Here is a 24,381-nt window from a genome sequence, read left to right as displayed (position 1 = left end):
TGAATCATTATTATTTTTGAATTCTTGTTTTCCCCTCTTTTTGTCAGGGGGAACATGATTCTAAAGCTATTGTTATCTCAGACTTGCCACAGGTCCAGAGGACGATGGAAGGGAGTGAGTCAAGTTTCAGAAATACACTTATGGGCATTTAGTAAACTATTTGTTCATATATGCTACAGTTTCTCACATTTATCAATTGTCTATAATTACCATTTTTGTCATTATTTCTCCTTTTCTGTGTAATTTTTTTTTCTAAAATGTACTCTGTTAAATCTTGAGAGTTACAAATTAAAATTTCAGGGAATTATAATAAATGGATCACGTTAATAATTACTTAAAGCAGGGTTGCAAGTTGGTGGGTCACAGGTCAAGTCCAACCTGTTGTATTTTTGTATTTTGTTTGAAGAGAACAATTCCTTGTTTTGGTTTTGTTTTTAATGAATAGAAAGTGCTTCAGAGAGGGTGTGTGATCCCTTCTTCCCCATTTTCCCCAGTACTCCCTATTATCTTTAGCCCACTGTCTCTTCATACATGGCTACATGACCCACCCAATGCCAAAGCATCCAAGTGTACAACCCTTTAATTAAAGTATTTATTTAATCAATAGAAGAAAATTACAACTTGAAGGAAAATCCAAGTTTCAAAAATGTTTTTCTAATATTTTTCACAGGAGGTTCTAAAGAAAGAGATTGGAAGACTAGAAGAATTCTTTCAGGGTTCCGATACCTGTCACCTTCCTCTGAACCCTGCCGTGTGCATCAAGGGGATTGATGGCAATGTAAGTCAGTGTATTCAGTAGATAAGTGGACTATTTTTGTTTTGTATTGTTTAGTTCACTGGATGTTTTTGAAATAGCAAAAAAAAAAAAAATTGTAAGTTGTCATTGCAGTTTTTCAAGAAAAGAGTTATTGAATGCCATCCAAACTGTGCTCTATTTGATGCACTGTGACCAGTTGGGATCATATTAGCTTCATCAGATGATTTGTTGGTTTAGAAACAAACTAACCATCAGTTGAGTGAAAAAAGAATAAGTAAGGATACTTCTTCTTGAATTGATTTTTTGATTTATTCAAAATGGTTGATTTGGTGACCCCATGCAGGCTAGTTTAATTTCATGCTTATTTAGATTATGTGTATGCCCATACCTAGGACACCAGTATATCATTAGCTACAATATCTTGGTTTTGATTCAATTTAAAATTCGTTGATGCTCATGAATATAGCTCAGTGTGTTATATGATATATTGAGTGATTTTACTCATGTCTGGACAACCCTCTCCTGGCAGTTGTGCACACAAACTTCTCTGCCTCAGTCTCTATCAGTCACCCTTCTCTGACTTAAAATCATTCTTTCTCTTCTGTTCTCCATAAGCTTTATCATCCTTCTTCTTATAAATCAAGAGTAGAAGTCTTTAATAAAGAGAGGGATTGATAAATGAAATTTATAAGAGGTTACACTCTCATGCATTCACAAAAAATGTTACTTAACTGAAATTATAATAGATCAAGAAAATAAATTTAATAATTAGAAAAAGTATACCATTAGTATGAATACAAAAAGTATGAATAGAAAAAGTTTTGCTGGAGTTCCCGTCGTGGCGCAGTGGTTAACGAATCCGACTAGGAACCGTGAGGTTGAGGGTTCGGTCCCTGCCCTTGCTCAGTGGGTTAAGGATCCGGCGTTGCCGTGAGTTGTGGTGTAGGTTGCAGACGCGGCTCGGATCCCGAGTTGCTGTGGCTCTGGCGTAGGCCGGTGGCTACAGCTCTGATTTGACCCCTAGCCTGGGAACCTCCATATGCCACGGGAGCGGCCCAAAGAAATAGCAAAAAGACAAAAAAAAAAGAAAAGAAAAGAAAAAGTTTTGCTAAAAGCTTAATACTGTCACCTTTATAACTCTACTGTTACAGACTGTCATAATTAGCTGGATAGACATATTTTGAACAATAATAAAATAAGGCATCAATTCCATAAACTGAGATATGTCTATCTGGGCTAGAATCCGGATCATCACTGATTTTAAAAAATAGTCATTAACTGTATTTACTGATTGATGTTAAAAATACATGGAAACTCAGCATTTCAAAGAACAATACAGATCATTGAGTCCAGATGTTATTTTTGCTTCTGCTTTCTTGGTTTGTGGTTGTTGCTATTTAAGGAGTAGAATTTTTTTAAAAAAATTAAAATTACATGTGAGTTTTGGCTTGTTCGAGTCTTGGAGATGTGGCTTGTGCAGCTCTAATGGGTGGTTGCTGTGAGTGTCCAGGTGAGCTGGCCAGGCCCAAGGGGTCACCAGCCCAGGAATTACCACACCTAGTTCTGTGGCTGGGACCACTCCTTTCCTGTGGCAACCTGCAGCCATTGGCACTTTCCCCAAGGCTGGGAAGTGCCCCAAGCAGAACCACCTCTTTGCTTCATTTGCTCTGGTCAGCTATGCCTGGCACACATAGTACCTGTGTGTACAGCAATGAACAGGGCATATGTAGCAGGTATTTTTCTCACCTGCAGAACATTTCAGTCTCTCCTCCAGTCCTGCCGAACAGCAAGGGGGTCTGAAAAGACACACATCACACAAGAAGGTAAAATAAAGGCAGCAAAATTCCAACCAGAATTGGCCACCAGAGGATCCATACCTAAAAGAACCTCTGTGAGTGTGATAAGTATGATGAGACCTCCAGACAAACATCTCAGCCAGTCGTTCATCTGAGAATCCACTAAAAACTGGAAAGACTAGTCACCACTCCTTCCATCTCAACAAATACCATAGACTCCATAATTGGAAGAAATCTCATAAATATGGCAAAGGTATAAAAGCCTTCACTCAGTGTTCCCTACTCCTTGGTCATTGAATAGCTCATACTGAGGAGAAGTTTTATGGATATTATGGGGGGGGGCTTTATTTGGAGTAGAATCCTTTTCTAGCTTCAGGTACTTCACACAGGTAAGAAACATTATGTTGAAAGGAATGTGGGAACTGGCTCTCTAATCCTATAGAAATCACATTGACCATCAGAAAGTTCACACTGGGGAGAAATCTTATGACTGTAATAATAATATCTTATTTTATATCACAGACTTCACACAAGCAAAAGTCCTAAAAATGCTGAAAATATGCAGTTAAGACTCAAACCTTATGATATATCATAGAATTCACACTGGTAAGAAATCTCATGGATGTAGCAGTGAGTGTGGAAAGATCTTTTGTTATAGCACCAATCTTACAGTCCCTCAGAAAGCGCTTCCAGAGAGAAACTTGATAAATGCAGTGATTGTGAGAAAGTCATTAGTGATAGTTCACAGCTTAAAATGCATCACAGTTCACTCAGGAGGGAAGTCCCATGAATATAGTGAGTACCTATACAGCCTATAGCCTACCTATACAGTCAACATTCTATTTTAATAAACCATCAGTGAACTATGCTGCACTCAGGTCTGGCTCAATCCATTCCTTAGAGCATGGCTCTTCAAGACAGAGGGCAAAGGTTTTAGGTTTGGGTTTAGCTTTCCTTCTAAGAAGAATTCTCACCCTTGTCTCTCCTTGGAACCACTAATCACAATGGACCATTCTGTATTCCACTAAGGGGTGGATCATATGGAGAGTGGGAATAACTAAATGCAATTCTTCTCCACTCCTGGGAAAGTAAGGACCAAATATTTCATTTACTAATAGCTTTATTTTCCTTTTTAAAAACAATCTTAAATCTATTTGAGTAGTGTGTACTTTGTTTGTTTGTTTGTTTGTTTGTTTGTTTTTTAGGGCTGCAAGCTAGTAGTCTAATTAGAGCTGCAGCTGTTGGCCCACGCCACAGCCACAGCAACGCAAGCTCCGAGCCACATCTGCAGTCTACACCACAGCTCACAGCAACGCTGGATCCTTAACCCACTGAGAGAGGCCAGGGATCAAACCTGCATCCTCATGGCTACTAGTCACATTTGTTACTGCTGAGCCACAGTAGGAACTCCCAGTAGTGTGGACTTTTCAATAACAGAGGTCATAAGAAAAGAAACTTATCTTTCTTTCTCTCTTCCAGGTCTTTCATCTCACTATTTACATAAAATATCTCTCAAGACTTTGATTCATTCTTTCCCATTTCTTGGTTATGGCCATCCCAATCCACTTTAAGCTTTTACCCTAATATAAGGTCTCCTTGTTTACCTTTTTCTACCTATAAAACCTTTTCTTCTACCTGTTTGCTAATCTCTGTCTTTCACATTGATTCAGCTCATCTCTGAAAGACTCTCTTCCTCAAATGCTTCTTCATTCAACTGTAATACATTGCCCTATAAATTATTTTTTACTTAATCCAAGTGTGTATACATTCACAGCAACTTTTTGCAGTCTCTTTCAGAGGTGGATATGGTGTCTCTTTCTGTTAGCATATATAAAATGGCTAGTGCATACTTGTAGTTAAATGTATAGTATTTTTGACATGACTCTCAAAAAATATACTGTATTTGGAAACCACAATGTAAAAAAACAAAAGCAAAATAGCTCTGAGTAAGTGAATTAAGAAGAGAGCTAAGCCTTACCTTTAGGCTCCCTTAGCCCTTTGTCTCTTCCCTGGACTTGGGATACCTCAAAGAGATCACCACCCCCCTCAAAAAAAAAAAAAAAAAATGAGGAGAATTTGAAAATCACTCATTTAGACTCTGGCCTAATACAGGGTTTCCTAACTCATTACCATGACAGAAAGTCTTATGTTCCCTGATTGACTGATTCTTGCAGCAAGAATTCATTACCTAACAAGCAGCCTCATCCTTTTACTGTAAAACTCAAATTGATTCAGGAAGCAAGAGTTACTGTTTGCTCAGGGATTAGGTTAGATTTATGTTGATAGGTTAAGTTAAGAAATAGATCCTTTCCTCTCAACTTCTACCGATTTCAGACTTCTCAGAAATAATGATATTCAGATTGATCCTTCAAAATGTATCAATGTCGTATTTTAACTTAGTTGATAAATTGAAAGTATCAAGTCCTCTCCTTTCTTTAGTATTGATTTAACTCTTCACTGTCAACATGAACTCTCTAATAGCCTAAAGACATAACAGCCTTTTAACACACAAACAATTATAAACACATAAAAGAAAAATAATGGCAAGTAGTCAATATCATAAAGCTTGAAAATGGAAATGTGAAGTATAATCAAAAGAAATGAGGAGAGGAAATATATGTTGTGCTGTTATTTGTAAAGATAAGAAAATGTTTATTAACAGAAAAGGAAAAAGAATGCTTTAATTTGTTTGAAGTGCCTGATAAGTGTCAGACACTAAAAGCTTGTTTCTATCTTTAGCTCATATGAGGTAGGGATTTTATGACTATTCTACAGTGGGATATAAACATTTAACTTGCCTAAGGTCTTAGAACTGATAAGTTGCAGAGTCCAGATTTGAACTGAGGTCTTTCTTAACTCATGTTAACTTAAAGTATACTGCAGGACTTTAAGTTAGAAAGAATGAAAAAGAAATGTATTTTTTTAAATAGCAATTTCATCTTTTAGCCATTAACCAGCTAGCATAAGCATGAACCTACATATTACAGAAAGAATGAAAAGGAAATGTATTTTTTTAAATAGTAATTTCATCTTTTAGCCATTAACCAGCTAGCATAAGCACGAACCTACATATTACTTAATTTATTTAAAGCCCCTACACATCATCAGCGTTCATTTTAAAAAGCTGTAGTTGAAGATTTGCAACCTGCCAAAAAGCTGACTTTTTAGTTTACAAGTGAAGATTTTGGTTGGTATAGTAAAGTAGTTTTAAATAGATATATTTCTTTATCCCAAAGTGTAAAAATTATTCATATGTGTTACATTTCCTCATATAACAAATTCTGCAAGGGGCCATGATTTCAAGGAAAGTGTTCTTTTTGCCTTATTTTACTCACCATTTTTATTTTCTTTTTGTCCCATAGGCATGTTCGTATTTCACATCTAATGCTTTGCCATTAAAGATTACTTTCATTAATGCTAATCCAATGGGCAGGAACATCAGCGTCATTTTTAAGGTACAGTAGCCCTCCTGAAACATCAAATTGATTCCACAGGTAGCACTATTGATTAATTACTTGCAAAAAGAAATTATTATAGCTTTTTTCCTTTAGCAACAGCACAGAAAATTCAGGGTAAAACTCAAGAAGATATGTTTCAATAAATGAAATGATACAATCACTTTTGAGCAATACAGAAAACAGAATTGTTATAAGCCAGTAGGGGGAGAGTCCTCTTTTACCTTAGATACTAAATTAGAATGAGAATTTGTTGAAACATGGAGTTCCCTAGTGCCTCAGCAGGTTAAGGACCTGGTGTTGTCACTGCTGCATCTTGGATGGATTGCTCCTGTGGCATGGGTTTGATTCTTAGCCCGGGAACTTCCACGTGCTGCCATTGTGGCCAAAAAAAAAAAAAAAAAAAAAAAAGGTGAAACTCAAATGATATAATGTAACATAAAATTCTTATCTGTAAGTACTTATTTCAGAAATTTGGGTTGTTGTCTTATTTTAACTTTTTTATTTTTTTGCTTTTTAGTGCCACACTTGCAGCATATGGAAGTTCCTGTGCTAAGGGTCTAATCGGAGCTGTAGCCACTGGCCTACTCCGCAGCAATAGCAACATGGGGTCTGAGTCGCATTAGTGACCTACACTACAGCTCACAGCAATGCCAGATCCTTAATCCACTGAGCAAGGCCAGGGATTGAACCTGCATCCTCATGGATACTAGTCAGGTTTGTTAACCAGCGAGCCATGAAGGGAACTCCAAGTCATTGTTTTCTTTTTAAATAAAACACAAATATGAGTCATATCAATCTTTATCATGAATCCCATGGAACAATGAAGGGTAGTAACAAGATTGTAGACAGGGAGGAAAAAGGAACTAGAGAAGGAACTGTAAGTAAAAAAAGTAAGGATTTACCAATCATTCAGTTAATTTAATAAAATTGACTTGTCCAATGCAGACAAGGTCCCAAAGTGAGTTTTTTTGGTAGATTCTGCCTAGTTTTGATAATAATTATTAGCACACTCATACTTTTGCTGTGACTTATGTAACCTCAAGCACTAATGGCCCCTTGACATTTCATTTTTGGTGAAAAACAACAACACAAAATCTCATCCTGGCACAGTTTTCTGCATATAATTTAGAAAGGATTTTCAAAATCAAGCCTCTTATTAGCTAAAAGCATAGAACTAGACTTCCACTTTGGACATATTCCATTTACTTCACCTATGCTAGAAAATCACCCCTTTATCAAAATTTCTTCTTATTGCCGAAGGCCATTTATTCTGAAAATTTTTAACTGTCTTCTAAATAAGAGAAGTCAATGATTCAAAACCTAATAAATCATATATGTACTATTTATACTCTTAATTAAGAAGCTCTTGGTATGCTAACTGTATATCAGTGCATAAATTTATGGCACACCAAATAATATTTCCCTTAGGAAGAGGTATCACTCGGCTGAGTTTGAAATTTGAATAAACATTCATTCATCCAGCTTCTCTTCACTAGACTTTGAGGTTAAATCCATTGCATATAGATAATAAACTGAAATATTTTTATCAGGAAAAAACATTCCAAGCAGCTTCTAATTCAATGCCTAAAGTTTCTGTAATCATTTAAAAGAAGGTTCTCATTTTTTTTTATTTTCTATCATAAATACAAGGTGCTCTCAGAGCTAATAAATTGATTGAAACCACCCTAAGTAGGTTGGAAAATTATTCAAGGAAAAAAATGACATATACCATATTTGAAGGCTTTGAATGCAATTCAAGGAGAAACTCAGTCTGTAATTTTGTTTTTAACAGGCTGGAGATGATCTTCGTCAGGATATGCTTGTTCTGCAAATTATTCAAGTGATGGACAATATTTGGCTGCAGGAGGGCCTGGATATGCAAATGATCATTTATAGATGTCTATCCACAGGAAAAGGCCAAGGTCAGTATAGATTAGAAGGCCAGTTGACTTACATTATTTATCTCGTGTATTCATCAGTAATATGCCATCAGTACTATGGAAAAAGCTATTTCCATAGCTTTCATTTTAGATTGCAAATTTTAAAATCTGAAGCATGACACAGTCATTCTTCCTTCTTACAAGAAATTATTTTCAAAAACAATAAACCAAAGTAACTTATGTAAATAAAGCATAATGTCCTTCTAGATGTTAATTAGGACTTTGACAATCCAAATGTCAATTGTAATATCCTTTTGCGTGTCTTTAAGGTTTAGTTACATTAATAATTAACCCTTTTTTTTTCTTTTTTTTTTCTTTTTCTAAGCTAATAATAGAAAAGTCTACTCATTCAAAAAAATAAAATTGTTGCCTGTTAACACAAAATTTACAAAGTTGCAAATGCTTAAAGGAGTTCTGAAGACTCTAAATCTACTATAAACATGCATTTAGTTGCTAAAAAGACTTTTGAGTAAAGTATAATATCAAGTCAAAGATGACTGTATATGCAAACTTTGAACACACTGCAGCATTTCTTTTCCTTTATAAAGCCAAAACACTAATATGAGAATGTAATTACATTTATACACATTTTTCAGTGCAAATAAAGTCAAGGATCCACCCAAATAATTACCCAAACATCAGAGGTAAAAGTTGTACTTAATTCTAATCATGCTAAATTGAAGAAATAATTTCTACATCTTATATACATTTTTTTTACATGTGGCCATTGCCACTTAGAATTTCATTAAATTATTTGGTCCAAATTATAGCCAATACATCTGCATAAACAAAGGGATGAAAAGAATCATAGAACTGGAAAAAGGTCCTAGAACCATGTTGGGTTTTTGTTTGTTTTTTGTTGTTGTTTTGTTTTGTGTTTTGAATTCAGGCAGAACTACAATTTAAATTAATCATCTCAAAAGAAAAACTGTCACTGCCTGGCCCCCCAGTTCCTGAGGTCCCATCACTAGTCTCAGTACCTCAGCCAACTGTGCCTCCAAATTTTAGAAGTTAAGCCTGGAAGTCCCTCCTAGTTAGCTTAATTTGCAACTGGATACTTTTAATTACTGTCAAAAGTCATACTACTCCCTTATTTTGATTCTGATAACCGGGCCCAGGTTTCCATGCAAAATGTCCCACCTGTGAACTCCTAAAGCTCTGTTTCCTAAAAGTCTTCTATTGTTGCTTCTCTGAGATCATTATTCCTTGAGTTTTATTCTCCTCTTTCTCATGTAAATAATCTAATTCTTACGTATATCAATATATTGTAGGGTAGGAATAATGCCAGGTGAGCCAAGCTGAGCTTTTTGATGTCACATGGATTACTTTTTCTTCAGAAATTGAATACAACACTAACCTCAGTGAAATTCTTCAATTCCATCTACTTGTTTCTCTGTTCATGATTATAGGATGTAACAGAGGCTAATTCTTTTAAAGTTAATAAAATGATTCAGCAAAAATAACTGTAGACTTGCCCAAAGCTACAAATGTCATAAGGCAAACAAGTTATTCGTCCCTGCTATCTACCAACAATCTTCTACAGTTCTAAGATTGTACTGTCAAAATGTTTCATCAAGAAAAATGGAGATCATTTAAGCAATTGTCTTTTTTTAGGACATTAAGTTCCATTTTTAATCAGGTTCCAAGGCTTATTGAATATCTACTGTTCTCAGGAAATGTCGCAAAGGTAGGAAAGACTAAAACGACCTAAACGGGGATACTGCCCTTAAGGAGAGTTTACTCCAGGCCACAAGTTTATGTGACTTTATCAACATTATTGTTGATTGTAGTTCTCATGACTGCTTTGAATATGATGTTGTAGGAACTTTGGGAGAGACTATCAGGGCAGATAAAAATCCTTTAGGATTTATTTCATTGCTCCAAATTTGATGGGCCTAAAAATACTTAGGGGAATTGGGGGAGCAGATATAACTAGGACCCAGCCAGAGTTCTAAATCAGGCTTTCCACTGGGCAAGGGTGTGATGAGGGTAAGGGGTAGGGAATTCAGTCTCAGTGATTTCAAGAAGCTGCTCAGATGTTTCTCATGCACCTCTTTTTAAGAACCTTGTGTGGTACCATCTTGAGAACTTTTGTCCCTAAGAACCTTGCCACTTAAAGTGTGAGCCATGGACCAGCAGCATTGACATCACCTGGGAACTTGTTAGAAATCAAAATCTCAAGCCCCACCCCGACCTGCTGAATCAGAACCTGCATTTTCAAGGTGATATAAAAGAGCATTAAAATTTGAGAAATGCTGTGTTAGAGAATTATGGGAATGGAGCCACACCTATTACTCAGTATGCACAGAATTATGCTAGAAGTAGTTAAAAGGTTTATGATACATACTAGCCTAAAATGTAATTTATGTTTTTAATTAATGGGCAGAATTTAGCTAGTAGGCTTTTTTTTTTTTATCTTAACATGACAAAGTTTATTTCTTGCTTGATGCTGCATATTCAATGCAGATCTACAGGTAGGATCTGCTGATCATTGTCATTCTGAGATCCAGGTTGATGAAAACATATATTTTCAATATTTCATAATCTCTATGGAGGAGGGTAGAAATATAGAAGATCATGCTTTGGCCCATTAAACTTGAGCCTAATCCTTCTCACTTCCACCCACCTTTGATTGGCTATGGTAAATCTTATGGCCATGCCTAATTTCAGAGATCACAGAGAAGTACAATCCTACCAAGTCCCAGGAAGAAAGCCAGAGTATTTATAAACTTGGGGGAAATTAGTCAATAAAGAAATGTTTATGCAAAGAGGCTTGTCCAAGTATGTTTATGTTGATGTTTTTCTATTTTTCTAAATATCCACCTATTTCTATAAAAATTGGACCAATAGTAGTATAGTCATAGTCATAAATATTAAAGTTTCGCTGTCATCAAATGAGGCTGTCTTTGCCTCAAGACTTGATCTGGGAGTTCCCTGGTGACTCAGTAGGTTAAGGATCTGGTGTTATCACTGCTATGGCTCAGTCACTGCTATAGCTTGAGTTCAGCCATCCACCCAGTGAACAAAAGGGATGGCATTTAATCCATCAAGTCCCTTTCTTCATTGCTCAAGACAGGACCACAGACATCCACTCTCTTGTACTTGCAGGTTGTGCTTATATGTATGCACTTCTGGGAATGCCTAGCAAGTATTCACAGGTATCCCATATAATGACATCATGAGGCCCAGAATAGGAAACAAGAGGTGGAGTTGGACTAGTAAGAAGCTGGTCTGGGTAGAACTAGTCATTTCAGTAATGGATGAAATAAAACTTAAATTATTCATAATAGGTGCTCGATAGAAGTGCTCTCGTGCGCACACACACACACACACACACACACTCACAGCCCCACTGGCATGGAAATAAACTTACCTGCCTGCTTATATTTTTACTTTTGTCTGGTTTACATATTAAAATAATCCCAGTTATTTTTGTTGCTGTTTTTAAATGTATATTACATATGCAATATTTAAGATTTGAAAAATACTGTGTAAAATTGTCTGTCTAGAACATGTGAAGCTGACTTTTGTAGGTTAGCAATATTTCCAAATTTCACATGTTGATAACCCAAAGAGCTTATGGTACATCTTAGGATATGGTGCAGCCTCGCCAGAGATTTCTCAGAGTTGTAATTCTTTCTTCCTCTCCAAGTCTCTTTACTTCCCTTTTTCTTTTTGTAGATGTCCTACCTGGATCGTAGTCTGAAGGTTTCACTCTCCTACTTCTTCTTTCTCTCCTCTAGTCTCTATAGCTCTTTTTCTCAATAACTCTCTTTTACATACAAGGACCCAAACTGATACAAACCTCAACATCTAGATGCATTCTCTTGGATTTCATTCCTCCTAATATATAAATTATTTGATGTATTATATACTTTCCCAATTGTGATTTAATATGTCAAACGTTATAGCTCTTTTATGGGGGGGAGGCCACAGCCATGGCATATGGGAACTCCCAGGCTAGGGGTCGAATTGGAACTATAGCTGCCAGCCTGTGCCACAGCCACAGCAATGCCAGATCTGAGCCACCTCTGTGACTTACACCACAGCTCATAGCAATGCTGGATCCTTAATCCACTGAGCGAGGCCAGGGATCAAACTCACATCTTCATGGATACTAATTGGGTTCGTAACCTGCTGAGCCACAATGGAACTCCTTGTAGTTCTTTTTTATTTTTAAATTTTAAATTATAACATGATTATTATAAATTTAAAACATGATTGTTATAAATTAAGTGCAAAGTTTTCTGGGTAGTCAGCAAGAAAAGACTTATGATAAATGGCTTGGGATTTAACAACAATTAATTCCCTGAAGAAAAATGTGGTCTGCAGAGTAACTGACATTGCTACAGCACTCTATCTAAAGGGTGTAATAATCAAGTCCTAATTTTGGGTATAGTCAGATGCAAGGTGGCAACAAGGCACTCAGGAAACAGGTAAAAGATGGTTTTCTGTTAGGAAGAATTAAATGGAGGAGCAAGAAAATGAGGGAAAATTTCAGAATCAGAAAGAGAAATTATATTACCCTTTCTAGAGTAATTATATTACTATTAAATGCAATGCTTTACATTTGCTATCTCACTTGGTAAGCATGAGAAAACCTGAACAAGAGTCAAATACTGTTGGGGGTGGGGAGAAGTGTTATGATATTAAAGATATGCCCAGGATTTATCTCTGGGGTATTAAGTTTTCTTCTTTCTTTTCTTTTTTTTTTTTTTTAACAAATGTATTTTAATAGGTTATTTTTTTACAGTATTCAATTCCTACTTTCCTTGTTTAAGTTTCTTTCTGATCTAGCAATGCAGATGCCTAATGGTCAGAACTGGGCTCTTGGACATTAAGAGATTAGGCAGCAAGGGGGCAGGGAGAGAGAGATTGAGACGCAACCAGCTGCCACTGGCCAAATCCAGCACAGAGAAGTGTCTCACTTGGCATTCCTGTGATCTGCTCTTTTGTTGTTTAATTTGAATATTTTAAAGATAGACCATGAGATAGTCAATATTTAATTAAAATCAACCATCTCTTGGAGTTCCCACTGTGGCTCAGCGGTAACCAACCCAACTAGTATCCATGAGGATGTGGGTTGGATCCCTGGCCTCTCTCAGGAGTTAAGGATCTAGCATTGCTGCGAGCTGTGGTATAGGTCATGGACACAGCTCAGATCCTGTGTTGCTGTGGCTCTGGCGTAGGTCGGCAGCTACGGCTCTGATTCGACCCCTCGCCTGGGAACTTCCATATGCTGCACTTGCAGCCCTAAGGAAAAACAATAATCGATCATCTCTTTTTTCAAATAGTTATATTTGTGTTCCCGGTCCCTTTGGGCATTTGTGTTTGCAACTCTTGCAGTTGTCAAGATAGTGGAAATCAGAAATTCTTGACTTTAATTTCTTTCAATGACTTTATTTACAGAACCGAACATTACAGGTTGCCTGTGGACATTAGTCCTGGGAGAATTTTAAATACTGGAGTTAAATTGCTGTTACGTACAGAATAAAAATCAGAAGATTTGAAAATATTTACATTCCAATAACCTTAGGAAGACAATGAAAAGTAGCCTTGATGGATGCATGGCTAGTGGGGCAAAGATTCTATTGAAGTTTAATCAACATATGCTCTCTTAAAAAATGTATTACCTTAGTTTCCCTTTAATGTTGACTGAAAAAGGAAGGAACAAGTAACTTGGCAGAGTGCCGAGTTACTCTGTTCACTCCTAGAAATGAGGCATAGAACAGTGAAACTTTTATTAACTTCAACACTGATTTTTTATAATATATTTGAAATATTTGTCATGGATATTGTATTTGATTCACTTACATCATATGCTTGTTATACAAGTTTGAATGTCCTCCTTTAAACTGTAAATGAATGCATAAGCCATATATTAATTAATCCACTACTTTAGTAACCCAGTGAGGTTGCTGGGAGACCATCTAGATTGGTTCTCTACTGAAGTTCTAGAAAAAGTATTGAAGTTGCCTCTGATATATCTGATCCAAACACAACAAGTAGCCTCATTGCTCCCTGTCCCCCTCCCCCCCACCCCATTTAGGGAACATTTAGAAGGAATACCATCTAGGTAAGACTCCTTCAGAAGAGAAGATTTGGAAATAAAAAGGGCAATCCAAGTAGTGCTGGCAGCCATTGTTGTTGTTACCTAGATCATGATGCATTTCCCAAATACTTTTCATCCTGTAAAGAAAGAAATATTTCCATGATCTCTTTTTTATCAACCAGGATTGGTGCAGATGGTGCCTGATGCTGTAACCCTAGCAAAAATCCATCGCCATTCTGGACTGATAGGACCACTGAAAGAAAATACAATCAAAAAGTGGTTCAGTCAGCACAACCATTTAAAGGTGGATTATGAACAGGTTTGTCTTTGGGGAGCTAATTTTAAATAATATACTTAAATAAGGGTATACTCTGGTTCTTTAGCAATTCTGATTTATGAAAAAGTAAATTAAGTCCATCTTGAGTTCTAATTCACTCAGTCATCAGCCTAGTAATAATGACACAGTTTAAATGGTATATTAAGCAGATAAAAATTTGTTTTTGGTTTTCCCTCTGGGTGAAATTCTGGGCTATCAATAAAGTCTCTCTTTGCTCAGCTGCCTCCTTTACAGCCATCTCACCTGTGATGATGCTCCTTGAAACTTCCTCCTTCAAGTTACTTCTGCCTATTTGTACACAACCTACAATTTCTATAAATCTCCCTCCTTCCTTTGCAATATATTGCTTCTGCCAAGTTCTATTTTATCATGTCTTATTTTTTCAATGTTTGCAGAATACATAATAGAGTTTTTTACGTCTTATAACTTTACAAAATGTACTATTCTGTTTGACTGCAAACGACTTTTCCCACTTTGCCCTGGCACCTAGCCTATGGTGTACAGTTACACAGGTTCTAGCCTCTACCAGGGCTTTCAGATAAGGGGATGAGTTGGCCAGAGCCAAGCCTTGTCCCATGTGCCAAGGCCGAACTGGCACAGCTGGGTCCACCCATAGGCAGGGCCACCTTTATGCTAATTCACACAAAGATGTAATATGGGCCAGCGTTAGATCGGCTCAGAACTGTTCTGAGCTTTAAACATCTATCATTCTAGGAAATTCCTTAGTCCTGGGAAAACCAGGAGGATTGGGCACCCTACCAGGCATGTGCCATGAAAGAGAGACCGAAGAGTTTATCTACTTCAGACTTCTGTGAGAGTGGAATAGAGCAAATATAGGTTTTGGAGGCCAATAACAAAGAATTAGGTGAGATTATTTTGACATCTAATTTGTAGCCATTCCAATCCAAATTATAACTGGAGTTATGCACAAATCACTGGGGTTATATTGTTTGAGTTGTTTCCATATATATTTGATATTCATAATTACCATGTGAAGAAATTTCTTATTATCTTCACTTTATAAGTGGAGGAAATCTAGATAGAAAAATTAAGTGTTTGATCAGGCACCGAAGACACCTAGAACTAAGGTGTCCGACCATGTTGTCCAGCCACATAGATTTCTACTCCCATAGATGAGCCAAACAAGTTGAGGAGACCCATAACTGTGGCTTAATCACATGGCTTAACTGTGGCTTAACCACCATGGTTACACACTTCATTGCATCATCTATGAAAATGATGTATACCCACAATACAATTTTTTTGAAAAAAAAAAGTAATTTTGGCAAGAAACCTCTGTTCATTAACAAAACATACACCACACTAATTTAGTGGAATCTGCTTCCACACACTCAGGCATTTGTCAGCATTTACTATACCAAAACCCTTTTGGACATCAACTGGATGACATATTAGTAAGAATGAACATAAAATGTTACAGATATCTTAATAATAGTTTTTTCTGTCTTAAAAATTTCAAATAAGTTCTCTTTGTGGTGCAGTGGAAACAAATCCAACTAGTATCCGTGCAGATGCAAGTTCGATCCCTGGCCTTGCTCAGTAGGTTAAGGATCCGGCGGTGTTGCCATGAGCTGTGGTGTATGTTGCAGATGTGGCTAGGATCCCAAGTTGTTGTGGCTGTGGTGTAGGTCAGCAGCTATAGCTGCAATTCAAGCCCTAGCCTGGGACCCTCCATATGCCATGAGTGCGGCCCTAAAAGGCAAAAAAAAAAAAAAAAAAAAAATTCAAATATTCAAAAACTGGTATTTTTAATTTCTATAGGAATAGGCAGTGTTGGGCCATTTTGTTCCTTCTTTTACCTTGAAAAAAATCATCCACTCTTGTACATTTGCGATGTTAAAAAATCACACCAGGAACCCTCTCCTGTAAACTATGAAAATTAGCTTTAACTGAATGAAAGATATTTTCCACAATTTCAACAAAAACATTCATTAAGCTAAAGAACAGATTGCTTTATTTACTTTTGTAGCATACTAAGAACCAACCATTTAATCATATCCTCTCAACTGAGATGTGGAACTGATTCTCAATTTTATAGTTTTGCTTTTTATCATACCTTTACCACTACCTCTGCATTTGGTCATTTTGTGTGTGTGTTATTGTTTTTCAACTGATTAGGCCTTGAGGAACTTTTTCTATTCCTGTGCTGGCTGGTGTGTGGTAACGTTCATCCTGGGAGTCTGTGACCGACACAATGACAATATCATGCTGACCAAGTCGGGCCACATGTTTCATATTGACTTTGGAAAATTCTTGGGTCATGCACAAACATTTGGAGGGATAAAAAGGTCAGTACTTAGATAATGTTTATTACAGTAATTAAGCAATATCCTGGAGTGATATACAGCATGTAACAGTATAGAAAACCCAAAGATGACTTGCTCTCCATCTCTCAAATCCCTCAAAAAAAAAAACATAAACATGATTATATATCTAATAATATTGGAGGAAAGAATTTTTTCAATAAATTATTAATAGAACAAATTAGGTTTCCTCAAATTGTTAGTGGACTAAATTAGCCTTCTCACAGGATACTAATCCTGTTCCAGTCTGAATTGTATGAAATGTAATATTTTCAATTTCTTATAAATCTTGAATGGACAATGAGGCATAAGTTCATGGTGTCAGTACATCTGGTATATTGCGCATAGCAGTCACCACCTTGGTCTATGTATCATAAAACAAGCACACTTTCTGCACTGAATTAGGCCTGAATCATTCCAAAAATGTTAAGCACCTACCATTCAAGACTCTGAGGATATAACAGAGGATAAAGCAGATACAAGTCCTGATCCCTTTCTAGTAGGGATGACAGATATTAAACAAGGTAACATGAGGAAATGAGGAATTTAATTTCTTACTAAGAAACTAAAGCAGAGAAGCAGATAGAAAGTAAATGGGGCAGGATGCTCTCCTGAAAGAAATAAGAGATAGCTGTATCATGAGTAATCACCTCTCAGAGATCAATGAGAAGAGTATTCCAGGAAGAGAGAACCACAAAAATAGCAGCCATGAGCATGGAATTGGCATGGCATGTTCCAGTGACAACAAGATGGCCTGGGGCCTGGAGGGGGGATAAAAAGGGGCAGGCAGGCAGTAGGAGGTAAAGCTGGAGAGTTTGGTGGAGGCCAGATCAAGTAGAGCACTGAGGACATGGTGTACAGATTGGCTTTTGTTTTACATTCAGAGGCAAACCATTGATGGATTTCAGTGGATTTCAAAGCTCTCTCCTGCTGGACAGGAGAGCTAGGAAGCTATTGCAGTAGTTAAGGCAAGACCTTAACAGTAAAGAAGGGAGGAAAACTGATGATTCGGAATATATTTTGAAATCTAAGCCATGGACTGCTGATTGATTGTGCATTGGAAGTAATTAATGGGCTGGGAGAAGGGGCCCAGTGGGCGGAAGAAGAAACCAAAATATTCAAGGATGACTCCTGGCTTTTTATTCTTAGCAAACACTTATATCATTTACTGAAATGGAAAAGACTGGTGGATGAATAGCTTTTTATTTTATTTGAGCAAGGAAAACAGAAGTCTAAGACTGCAGGACCTTTTCTTTAAAAGGATATTTCATATTAAACTAGAAATTGTATCAGACCATTCCAAAGACTAATCAGTCATTTTTAGCTAAAAACAGCTCCTCCATAGAGGAAATAAAATGTCTCCTCCAAAAAAAAAGTTTTTTTCCCAACTTTCTAATTTTATTCTTAAAACATAAAGTATAGCATAAATAATATGAAAGAGAAACATGAAATGAGCAAACATCCAAAGACAAATCACGAGAGGGGAGGGAGAGTAAATTTTGGGAGGGGAAGCAGGTGGATGGGGTTTTGGGGGAGCTGATTGGGGAGGGCATTTGCGGGGGCAGAGGCAACCTTGGGGGTGGTTTTGGAAATTGGCCCGGGGCTCTTGCAAGAGCCAGCACAGGACATAGTATAGGGGGTGCTGGAGCAGTCAGGCAGGCTCTACCTGCAGGGCCACTGAATTCTCCTCTGGCCCTTGATCTCCTGCAGAAGCCAGTGCAACGTTTCCCTATAGTGGAGGTAAATGCACATCCATGTCTGGGGCTGCTGCCAGAGCAGCTGCAGTTTCTCCCTGCACAGCTGGTGAGTCCTCACACGGACCTGGGCCTCCTATAGGAGCAGCTGCAGGCTCTCCCTGCCCGGGTTGTGTCTTGGCTCTGGTTCCGGGTCTCCTGCTGGAGCTTCAGGCTGGGCCTCAGGGAGGGGCCAGGCCATCCAGTGGCCTCAGGCACAGGTGGACCCTGTCCTTCGTGCCGGAGCTGGATATGCTGAGCTCCACATGAGCCCTGCAGAGGACTCTGGAGAGCGGCCTGTGTGGAGTTTCATCTGGAGGCCTTCTGCCTTCCTCACCCAGCTCCTGGCAGGTTTTAGGAGCGGGGCTCTGCAATGACAGTGAGCAGCAGAGGGCCCGACCCGGTGGTGTCAGAGGCCTGGGGGGTCATTATCTTCTTGCTGCTTCTTCTGCCCCCTTGACCTTCTGCTCCCAGATCAGGTGAGGCTTTGTCTGCTCAGATACTGCCCCTCCACCCCCTGTGAAGAATGAGACCCCCCCTGGAGGGCTGGGTATACAGCTCGCACACAGGGCTTGGCCCTGAGCCTCAACAATCCCCTTCTCCCCAGCCAGGTTTTAGGAGAGAAGTTGAGCTCCAGTCCTTCTATTCTGCCATCTTAATCCCATCTCCTAACAAAATGAACTTTTACCAGCTGGTTATAATCTGGTATTAAAATTCCAATATAAACTACATAATATGGTTTAATTCTTATAAACTGATGTCTCCTATTTGTTGGAGGCATACAAATGGAATTGGTTTTTTTTTTTTTATTTTCAGTACATTGCCTTCTATAATGAATAAAATCAGGAAAATTCACCACATATTCATTCATTCCTTAAACATCTATCAAGAATGATTTATGTGCCAAGGACTGTGATAAACCTTAGGGATACAAAGATGAATAATACACATTTACCACCTCAGTGGGGCTAACTCTTTCTTTAGGGTATTGGGAAGACAGACATATAAACAATGCAGTGAGGGCAGAGATAGATGTATAGACCATTAGAACATCATAGAAGAGGAATACCTATCTTATAAATGACAAATGTTAATTAATATACATTAGCATATTACATAATTTAATCATGGAATACTTTCCCTAGGATCCACTCTTTCCTAGAAGTTTAAAGTTTAGAATAAAATTGTAATATATTTATTTTGCTGTGTTGTCCACTGAGAATTTTGTCAGCATCTGTGCTGACCATCATGCGGACAGTTAAAAGCTACATAAATATATTCTAGTTCTACAGAAAAAGTTTCAGTTGGGGAGACATAAAAGGTAAAGAACAATTTACTAAACAGTATGGTTAAGTGCTATAATAGAGTTACACACCAGGGTCTATAGAAAAGGTGGAGCCCAATTTGTTGGTATTATAGCAGCTATTGCCGCTTCTGTCCTGTGGCAATTTAAATCCTTTTTATGCAACCACTATGGAGGTGGTAAAAAAGTGCCCAGCACAGAACCTCACTTACAGTAGGTTCTTAATATTGTTTGCTGAATTAGCCAGAAAACTATTCACAGGTAGGGCCTCAGTCATTCAATGATTATTAATGGCATAAAAGAAAATGAAGTTGGCACTGTCTGCACTTGAGATTATTAATTATTAAGCACCAACTAAGGAGGCCAACTACAGCATTATGACACATTTGAATTATTGTTCGCCAGATTTTATCTCCACCAGTCTCTATGTAAGGCTCATTGACAATGTCTTCTTGGATTTTTTTCTTGATACTGATGGCTCTGCCCTGATTTTTTTTAAACTGGATTATTCCTAGTCGCTATTACTCATTATATGTTTTGAATTATAGGCAGCATCTAATAATTTTTTCCAAATATCTGTCAATTGTTTCCGGAGTTCATTTGAATGTTGTTCCATGAGGCAGCTTACTTCTTCTGTCCTAGGTCCATTGGTTGTTTTCTTGATTTCTAGGTGCACAGAAGTCTTCTCATAAACCAGGCCTCTGAATCCCTTAGGATAAACAAACATTTTTATTTGACTACACTGATTGTACTATAGAACAGATCTCTAGAGAAAAGCCTAGCTCCATCTAGCTTCTTCTGTATACATACTAGACATACTACTAAACATGCTGTAATATACAAAGCCAAGTTTGTAAATCATGCTCTGTGACCATCCTAATCTCCTGTAGCCTAGCAAGGCCATATAATGCTCCAGTAATAACCAACAATAAGCCAGGATCATATTTCTTAATGTAAGATGCTGTACTCACTGGAAGTAATGAGCATATATATCCCAGACAAATATATTTCTCTTCTTGTCTACTCCTCAAAAACATGGAGAAGGAAGGTATTTGTGTGACTTTTTATGATTTTACAAAGTGTTACCAACCTACATTAACTGATTTGACTTCATAATACAATTGTCTAAATTATTGCTCAGCCTCACAGGAAGAGTACAGTTTCCAATTTTGGATGGACTTGGGGTTGACAAAAATAAATCATACACATCCACAAAACTGCTCTCTAAGTTGCAGATTTACCCCTTATCCAAGGATACAGAGCTTAATACTGGAAATTAGCAGGCCAGCAAAGCAGAAGCAAATGCAGTCTATCTGGGATAGATTTCTCCTCAGTGTCCTTAAGAGGAAGTACCAGTTAAGTGACATTCTCCTTAAAAGTAAGATCTTGAGAAATAAAGGGATTTATTGCTGGGCCACTGCCTTTTTATACTTATGCTTATCTCATCATTCCAGAACATCTCACACTAACCATCTGTGTGATTCTGTTTAAGAAATGTTTATAAATACTGGTCTCTCCTGGTTTTTTAATTACCTTGAGTCATCTCAGCAACACTCTCATTAGGGCTCTTTGCTCAGGTGTCACTGAACCACTCCTCTGAATCCAGCTTTCCAGCTTTCTGAACCATTCCTCCGAAATATATTATTTATATTCTAAATATCTTCAATTTATCCATCTTTGGGGGGAAAAAAACACTCCCTCAGCAGATTAAAAGATGATTTTTTTCTCTTATTCCAATCTTTCTGGTTTAGTACAATAGTCTTGGTAATCCAAATGCTCTTAGGTATTAATGATCTCTCACATGCCTCAATTACTATCTTAGTGTTCTTTGAAATTAGATGAGTTTCACTGGTACGTTACTAAGAAACATTGTAGGTCCTTTAACTCAAAGAAGGTCTCAATTTCATCTGAATTTTCTAGAAGAAAAACCATACTTTCTAGTACCTCTCTGTGAGTGCCACAAGGACATCTTTGTATCTTAAACACTTAGCTGTTGTGACAATTAGCAGAGGCTCAATTTTGGGCAATTGAAGAGTCACCACAAAAATGCCATGCAATTTACTTCTCTTGACCTAAGAAACTATAGTTTGCTGAAGATAAAATTATTAAGAACTGGCCATATTCTAATTTTCTAACTGGAAATTTACCAAGATATTTTTTTACCTAATGGTCACTTTACATGTGGGAGTCTGGGGGATGAGACTCAAAACTTGATCATACTACCTCACACCCATTTGGGATGGTTATTATAACAAAACTAAACATAAGTTTTGACAAAGATGTGGGTAAATTGAAACTTCTGTGCAATGTCAGTGGGAATCTAACATAATACAGCTATTGTGGAAAACAGTCTGGCTGTTCCTCAAAAAGCTTTAAATGGAATTACCCATATGATCCAGCAATTTCACTTTTGGATATATAGCCAAAAGAATTGAAAGCAGAGTTACAAAGAGATATTTGTGCAATCATGTTTTTAACAGCATAAACAATAACTAAAACGTAGGAGCAATCCAAATGTCCATTAACATATGAATGGATAAGCAAAATATGGATTATACATACAATAGAATATTATTCATCCTTAAAAAGAAGGAAATTCTGATATATGCTACAATATGGATGAATCCTGAGGACATTATGCTAAGCAAAATAAACCAGTCACAAAAAGACAAATGACTATATGATTCCACTTATATGAGATACATAGATACAGAAAGTAAAGTGGTGGTGGCTAGGAGCTGAGGAAAGGGGGGGAATGGGGTGTTATTGTTTAATGGGTATAGAGTTTCAGTTTTAAGAGATGAAAAGGAGTGTGGTGGTGTATGGTGGTGATGGTTGCACAATGTTATGAATATACTTAATACTGCTGATCTGCACACTTAACAGTAGTTAAGAAAGTAGATGTTATGTTATGTGTATTCTATCACGGGAATGTCTGAAAAAAAAAATGGATACACCACAAGTTTCACAAAAGCCTTCCCCAGTTGCAAAGCCAGTTCCAGGCAAATTGCACCTAGCATTTGAATAGTGCTTTGGATTTTCAAAGAGCTCCCAAATAGCTATTTCAAGAAATGATTTTTTTTTTTTTTTGTCATTCCCATCTTCTCACTGTTGTTTCTCCTTACTTCACTTTATTATTCCACTGTGCTTTACCACCTGATTTCTTTTGAGTAATCTCCTTTGTATTTAATTTATCTCCCTCCCATCATAAGAAAAAAAAAATTTATCTCTACTCAATTCCGAGGTCTCTATGCTGCTTTGGGAGACTCACTCCCTAGAATGGTTTGGTGTAAAAAGCTCTTGGCTTCACTATTTACTTATAACTTTATTAATGTTATTAGCTATATTGTTTGTATTTTACCTGTTTCACAAGATTATTGTTTCTTGTATTACCAAACATGTAACTGAGCCTCCTATGTCACGTTCCTCTGCCCCTCTGTGTTATTTCTGTCCATTCCTGCCCACAGGCAGCAAGGATTTGGAGGTGTGGGCTGTCTGACAGGGGACTGTTCTGGCTGGGAAGTGCTTCAGCAGTGCCAGGATAGAGCCAGGGATCTCGAGGCATAGGGATGGAGGTGGGTAGGCTCTCTAGGCAGGATCAATTCTGGGTTGAAGGGAAGTCCCCTCAAACCAACAGAGCCTTAGGTTGAAAGTTACAGCTCTTGTCTGGGTGATTTTAGTGAGCTATTCTGGTCAGTCTTCTAGAGCAAAAAAACATTCCTGCTGGTTGCCTTGGAGATCACAGTCTTGATTGCAATCAAGAGTCAGGTTCATGTCAGTGTATAGCAAATTTTATTCATGCCTTCAGAGATAGCAGTCTGTCCTGGGGTAGGGACTGGCCCTGGCTGCAACTGGATCTTTCCTTATATCCCCATGCAGTGAACATGTTTGGGGACCCCAGTTCTCCCACCCCAGGCACACTGATTTTTCCTGTGCTAGCCCCCTGTGCTGTGCGTAAGGGCTGAGTGTTGTTTGATCTCTGTGTAGGTCTTATTTGATCTTCTAATTGGTTTTGGGCAGGATACCTTATTTGCAGGTTAAATAGAGGTGGGGTGAGGAATGGGCCCCCAGCTGCTCAAGGTGGGGGAAGGGGCATTACAATAATACCTGTCCAGAAGCTTTTTGGTTTAATCTCTTTGAAGGGGACTTGAAGCCTATAACCCTGTCCTTCACTGTCACCTAATCATTATAGCACTGGCAATCATTTCCTTGTAGCCAGATTACTTTCTTCCAAGGATACACTGGAAATCCATGAAAAGCATAACTGTACACTTTCCCTTGAATTCAAGCTCAAGGGGAAAAAAGGGTGGGAATTTAGAGGAGCCGACCAGTCTCTTCCCCTTCTTATAAGGTCTTAATCTATTATATACCCACACCCAAAAATATCATACCTTGGAAAGTAGAACTGATAACTATGAAGAGGTAGCTGTTTTTTCTACCCTTTTCAAGTAAGAGAAATGGTGGACTTGAGTCTGGGAGGAACTCCAGAGTCAGTATCTAAAGTTATTAAGCAATTTAAGATCAGGGACTTCGTGGAGTCTAACTTAGGACCCGGGGTGCATTTTTAAAAGAGGCCAGACTGGGGGAAAAATATGTTTTACACTTAAGAGATTATTGGTGAGGGTCTCCTTAGTTAATAATTGCCGAGGGCTTGGAACTCTCCCAGGACATTAAATGCTCT

The 24,381-nt window shown here is 37.7% G+C and overlaps 1 protein-coding gene across 14 annotated transcripts in view; it reads left to right on the top strand.

Annotated features, from left to right (window-relative positions):
- Positions 1-24,381, top strand: part of PIK3C2G (phosphatidylinositol-4-phosphate 3-kinase catalytic subunit type 2 gamma) — a 518,046-nt gene that overhangs the window by 380,810 nt on the left and 112,855 nt on the right. For 9 of the 14 annotated variants that reach the window (XM_084956629.1, XM_084956630.1, XM_021092290.2 and 6 more), the window contains 5 exons: positions 671-778; positions 5,916-6,008; positions 7,804-7,933; positions 14,186-14,322; positions 16,480-16,649. In XM_084956629.1, coding sequence (XP_084812755.1) covers positions 671-778; positions 5,916-6,008; positions 7,804-7,933; positions 14,186-14,322; positions 16,480-16,649 — 638 coding nt within the window. Of the gene's footprint in view, positions 1-670; positions 779-5,915; positions 6,009-7,803; positions 7,934-14,185; positions 14,323-15,054; positions 15,206-16,479; positions 16,650-24,381 lie in introns of all 14 variants that reach the window. The other 5 variants (XR_014803777.1, XR_014803776.1, XR_014803781.1 and 2 more) reach the window with 2 other exon arrangements.

The sequence above is a fragment of the Sus scrofa genome, chromosome 5 (genome assembly GCF_054392235.1).
Source record: "Sus scrofa isolate SSC_HxYL_T2T_F1_AM1 chromosome 5, Sscrofa_HxYL_maternal_Yorkshire_Landrace_v2.0, whole genome shotgun sequence".
Classification (NCBI taxonomy): domain Eukaryota; kingdom Metazoa; phylum Chordata; class Mammalia; order Artiodactyla; family Suidae; genus Sus; species Sus scrofa.
This window is presented reverse-complemented; position numbering and strand designations above follow the sequence as displayed.